Below are 6,000 nucleotides of genomic sequence, written 5' to 3'. Positions count from 1 at the left end.
AGCTGGCCGTGAAATCTGTCGATAAAAAAGGATCAAGTCTCAGAAAGACGTTTAAGTCCAAGGACGTTTGCCTTTTTTGGTGTGGTTGAAATGACCTTCGGAACGTTGTTTTACAGTGACAGTGCCGAGTCTTGTTAACACGTCCGTTTGGTTTGCGAATGAAGTGGTTATTTACCCACGGCTTTCATAACATCCTCCAAAAAGACTTTCCCGATACTTCCCGTTCCCGAAAAGTATCAATTTACTTTGACACCAGGTACAATAAAGCTGAACAATTTTACTCTCTTCCCTTCCTTTCCACAGGAACTTAATGACCGAAAAACGCATCCTCTGCGTGGGACTTTGCAACCTGGACATCGTCCAGGTGTGCGACAGCTTCCCGGAGGAGGATTCCGACCAGAGGTCCGCTGCGAGCCGCTGGCAGCGGGGTGGTAATGCATCAAACAACTGCACGGTGCTCGCTCTGCTCGGAGCAAACGTGGAACTGCTGGCGACCTTCAGCGGCTCGGAACATTTCGCTTTCGCGCTGCAAGATCTGCAGCGCCGTGGAATCCGGACGGATTCGTGCACCTTTCACGCGGACTGTGAAATTCCTCTATCCACGGTTTGGCTGAGTGCCAGCACCGGGAGCCGAACCATCGTACACTCGAATCCCAATTTGCCGGAGCTAACGCTGGTCGATTTCGACCGGTGCGATCTTCAGCGGTACGGTTGGATTCATTTTGAGGGTAGACGAACTACAGACGAGATTGCGAAAATGATTCAGGAAATTAAAAAGTGGAACGATTCCGTGGGTGCAACTGTAGGAATTACCATTTCGGTGGATCTGGAAAAACCACGGAACTCCAATCTGTTACTGATTCCTGACGTCGATTTTATTTTTCTCGGAAAGGATTTTGCCCGTTTTCTGGGGTTTACCTCAGCGCAGACTGCAGTGCGTGAGTTCAAAAAACGCTACCCAGGAAGGTCTCTCTGTTCGTATGAACTTCAAAGATAAGGTGAAAGAACTGTTCTTTTTGTTTCAGTTACACTCTGATCTGTCCTTGGGGAAGCAGCGGGGTTTGCGCGCTGGATCAAGACGATAATTACCTGAGCTGTGGAGTGTATCCTCCCACGGTGATCCGAGACAGTCTCGGAGCGGGCGATACCTTCTGCGCTGGATGCATCTTTCAGCTTAACAAGGGTGCTGCCCTGCAGCAGGCCATCGAATACGGTTCCCGTCTGGCAGGACTGAAAATCAGCGATTACGGCTTCGATCACCTGAAATCAAAAATAGACCAATTACCGAACTAGGCTTTCTCTCTTTCTACTTCTCAACCTCAACACTTTCCAGGCTAGATTCGGTGAAACAAACTCTGCTACGAGGGAATGACGCTTTATTCTCCATGTTTTTTTTTTTGCATTTACTTTCTCAAAGCAAATTAAAAGGAACATGTCTTACTCGATTACCTGCTGCGCTTAGAATATCTAACTGTCCTATTATAATAATAGTGTAGAGGAAATTAACCTGAACAAAAAAAAAAAGTTTTTATCCGGTTCGGAACTTGGAATCAAACAAGTTTTCTATTATTTGTGTTATTATTTGTGCTACATTTATCCCTGCAATGTGCGCGTCAAACCTAAAACGTCTGCAGATGGCTTCGAACGCTCACTGGCAACTCCTTCCTCTAGCGCTCGTTTTAAATCGATCCGATTGTGTCCCGACGGGTAAGCGAATATATTTACAAAATATTTTAATAGTTTAAAAAAAACTGGAAACAACCGAGTTTCAGTTAATTAACTTATCCACTAAAGTCCGGGCCCATTTTGCAACAGTCAGCTCAGCTGTTTTAACCAGTTAATGAGCCGAATTTACACATTTTGTTGTTACCGATTAGCTTACTATTTATTGTACACTAGAAACGATGCTTTAGGTCAGTAAGGGTTGTCCGTTTATTAAGATCTGTTAGTCATTAACTCAATAATTGTCTTTCACATTGCTGTTTTCAACTGTGATCTGATAGATAATACCTACCATTATTTGGATTAAAAAAAAACGATTGTTGGATTTCACACACATACACTGTTTGCTAGTAGATCTGTTGTTGTACGGTTGTACGAGGTGGCAAAAACGACTTCTATCGGCTAAAATTGTTTTGTGAATGAACATTTTGCACCGTTTGAATTATACACCAAAGGAACACTGGGAAACGAGGTACCTATTATAATTGTATGCAAATACTTGTTTTTTTTCTTCTTTCTCTCCAGCTGCGTTATTTCTGCGTGTATGTGAGTGATTTTTGTGTGTGCTAGTTGCAGTTTCATAAGATTGCATCCCTTGTTTTTATGCGTTTTTTTTAAATAATCACTCGTGCCAACTGTTTTGTTGCAATTTTGTGTGTGACCAGTTTGAGTTGCCTTCTGTGTTAGTCTTTGAAACGTTGTTTTTTTTCTCTTCTTTATCCTTTTTTTCGGAAAAGACACACCCTAACGTTAGGCTTAGCTGTTGCTAAGCAGCGACACATACATGACATTCGAGTAGTTGATCAGCATCAGGATCAGCTGATAGTGGACATAGCTGGAGGTAATGAAGAACAGATGGATCAGAAGGAATCGTAGCAAGTCCTGCTGCACCACGGTCGGCAGCGTTGCCGACGAGCCGCACGGAAACATTCCGGTCCGGTAGAATTCCTCCAGCAGTTTCTCCTTCTCGAAGAACCGATCGTACAGCCACCGCGTGAGAGATTCGTTATCTCGGGGAACCTGCCAACGGGAGAAGAATGTGCTGGTTATAAGTCAGAACAGCAAAATTAATTAAAAGTATGCAAACACAGATGCTAAATTGGCTAAATGGCTTCAAGAACGATTAAGAATGATGCAAAAAACAACAAAAGATAATTCAATGGAACTGTAACGGTAAGCGGACTGTATCCAAAATGCAGAAACCAATATTTAACTTGCACTGAGAAATCTTCGAGCGTCACACAAAATGAACCAAACACGGTTGCTGACAAAAGAGGAATAATGTTTTATTCGTATTTTCTTGCTAACGGTTTTTTGTACATAGGTATTGGTAACTTCAAATATATAGCGTGAACTGATTTTCTCTCTGTTCTCTTTCTGCTCAGCATCGGCAAGTGCAACGGGAGGCGTTTGGATACTCAAACATCATCCCCCCCCCCTGAGACCACGGCCTCAAGTAGAAGGCAGAATACAAAGCTTGTGAATAGGTCGTTTATACAAAGTTTGTCCCCTTTTCAAAGTGACTGTGTGAACTACTCCTTCAGCATCGGCGTGGACCTCGATGACCCTAGCCAATTCCCATTGAGTCAGTGGTGCGTTCTCATTTTTCACCAAAACAAGCTGATCAATAAGAACATTGGGCTGCACGGTGCGCCACTTGCCGCGCGGCTACAAGGTATTTAAATACTCGATTCCAAACCACCTTCCATCGATTCCAAACCACCTCCGTCGCTTGCTGCACACGCTGCCATTGATCCAATCGATTAGCTGGGATACTGCGCACTTCCGGTTCCGGTACAAGATTCATGGGTTGCCCGCTTAAAAAATGTCCGGGTGTTAACGCATCGAAACAGTCTGGGTTAGTAGATAACGCACATAATGGCCGCGAATTCAGGCAGGCCTCGATTTGACATAAAACGGTGCACAATTCTTCGAAGGTCAATGCTGTATCGCCCAGTTCGGTGACCAAAAGACGTTTGGCGCTCTTCACAGCGGCCTCCCAAATGCCGCCCATGTGCGGCGCAGATGGCAGTATAAATGTCCATTTGATTCCAAGGTTTGCAAGAAAACGGCTTGCCAGTTTGTCCTTAGTTTGTATTTGATGCAGTAACTCCTGTAGTGAGCGGTCCGCCCCAACGAAATTGGAACCGTTGTCTGACCAAATTTCATTCGGGTACCCTCGCCGAGATATAAAGCGCTTCAACGTTCCAAGAAAAGTGTCCGTTGACATATCACCAGCTGCTACTAAATGCACTACCTTCGTTGACAACATACGTACACCGCAATGTAACCTTTCATAACCTTCAATCCTCGTACGCACGTTGCCTTAATCTTCAGTGGGCCTGCGTAATTCACGCCGACGTGCGAAAATGGCCTAGTTGCCAAAACTCGTGCTGGCGGAAGACTACTCATCAATTGGGTAGCAGTTTTCCCCTTAATACGAACACATCTGGAACAACTGTGTATAATTTTGCGAATCACTGTCTGACAACCAACGACCCAATACTGTTGATTGACTACCGCGGTTAGAAGTGATGGTCCTGCATGGAAGTTACGCAAATGCAACTCACGCACCAAAAGTTCCGTTGCTCGATGGTTTTGCGGCAGAATCACCGGATGTTTAACACTGTAAGGTTGAGACGAATTCTGTAATCTTCCACCCACGCGCATCGTACCACTGTCGTCCAAAAACGGATGGAGAGCTGAAAGCGTATGCTTAGCTCGCAAAGCTTCACCCTTCCTCAATTGTTCAAGTTCAGGTTGGAATGTATCGTGCTGGACAGCTCGTGCCAGCTGTAACGTTGCTTGGTTGAGTTCACTCGGAGTAAGTTCTCCTATTCTGCGAGAATTGCTTTTATCAATATTGTACAAAAACCGGTTCACGAAAGCCAGACTTCGAATGACAAGCATGAAACTAGAACGTCTATTCAGCGGTTGAAGTTCGGTCTCATAGTTCTGCCGTGTCGGAATCACTGAAACGTGCATAATATTCTGGTGTCGCATTTCCAAATTTTGTTCATCACAAGATTGCACTCGAGTTAATCTCCATGTAGACTGTTCACATTTCAACCATAGTGGGCCTTGAAACCACAATTCGAATCCAACAAAATCGACAGGTAGCATGCCGCGACTTGCACAATCAGCAGGGTTGTCCTCACTGGCGACGTGATTCCACTGTTGACGTGGCAGATGTTCCAAAATTGCTGCCGTACGGTTTGCGACGAACGTTTTCCACTTCCTAGGATGTGAAGACAGCCACTGCAAAACGATAGTGGAGTCTGTCCACGCCCATTGTTCAACTTCCAAATGAGACCAAACCTCGGTAATAATTGCCATTAGTTCAGCTAGCTGAGCTCCAAACGAGGAATAGAGACTTGCTTGATTGGAGCCACCCTTGATTTGGCTGCAACCAACACCACACTGATGCTACCGTGAGCGTCGACAGATCGAGCATATACCACTGCAGCATACGCTTACTCAGAAGCGTCACAAAATCCATGAAGTTGAATTTTTCCTTGATAGTGCAGTATAAACCGTGGAATTCGTATTTCTTCTATACGATGCAAACCGTTTTTGATCTCTGTCCACTCGTATTCTATAGCTGGGGGCACTTGATCGTCCCTCCCAACATCGAAAAGCCACAAATGCTGATAAAGTATTTTAATTTTAACAATCACCGGAGCTACCCAATCAAAAGGGTCAAACAATTTGGAAGAGTCAGATAACATTTGTCGTTTAGTATTAATATTATCCACGGGAAAACTGACCATGAATCCTAACTCGTCATCTGCTGGATACCATAGAATACCGAGAGCTTTCACAGAATCTACCTGCTCTGAAATCTTGATCGCTACTGGAGTCGATTCCCCTGACACAAGCGCTTCCTTGTTGGACGACCACTTACGCAACTCAAAACCCGCTGAAGATAATATTTCTGTCACTTGCTCCTTTAGCTGTTTAGCTTCTGCTTCGTTATCGGCTCCCGAAACGAAATCGTTAACGTAAAAATCCGTTGTAACTCGTTTAACTGCTTTCGGATAAACCTCCTTGTAGGATTCCGCTGCGTCTCTCATCGCTTGTATTGCCAAAAATGGTGCCGTCTTTGTTCCATAAGTAACAGTGCATAAACGATAATGCTTTACCTCTCCAAAAGCATTGATCCACAAAATCCGTTGGTAATCACGATCAGCTTCGTGTACCCATACCTGACGATACATTTTTGCCACATCGCCGCAGAAACCTATACGATGTGAACGGTATCTAAGAGATACTGACAAC

The 6,000-nt window shown here is 44.5% G+C and overlaps 2 protein-coding genes across 5 annotated transcripts in view; one reads left to right on the top strand and one right to left on the bottom strand.

The window, feature by feature from the left end:
* The first annotated feature begins 310 nt into the window (after nt 1-310).
* LOC128743897 (ketohexokinase-like) lies at nt 311-1,490 on the top strand. Its single transcript, XM_053840587.1, has 2 exons — nt 311-966; nt 1,026-1,490. The coding sequence occupies exons 1-2, from the start codon at nt 311-313 to the stop codon at nt 1,291-1,293; spliced, it is 924 nt and encodes a 307-aa protein (XP_053696562.1). The 3' UTR covers nt 1,294-1,490.
* The window catches only part of LOC128743895 (acyl-CoA:lysophosphatidylglycerol acyltransferase 1-like), a 45,139-nt gene continuing 40,498 nt past the window's right edge, over nt 1,360-6,000 (bottom strand). For all 4 annotated transcript variants that reach the window (XM_053840584.1, XM_053840581.1, XM_053840583.1 and 1 more), the window contains exon 8: nt 1,360-2,742. In XM_053840584.1, coding sequence (XP_053696559.1) covers nt 2,479-2,742 — 264 coding nt within the window. In that variant the 3' untranslated portion in view covers nt 1,360-2,478. The remainder of the gene's footprint in view (nt 2,743-6,000) is intronic.

The sequence above is a fragment of the Sabethes cyaneus genome, chromosome 3 (genome assembly GCF_943734655.1).
Source record: "Sabethes cyaneus chromosome 3, idSabCyanKW18_F2, whole genome shotgun sequence".
Classification (NCBI taxonomy): domain Eukaryota; kingdom Metazoa; phylum Arthropoda; class Insecta; order Diptera; family Culicidae; genus Sabethes; species Sabethes cyaneus.
This window is presented reverse-complemented; position numbering and strand designations above follow the sequence as displayed.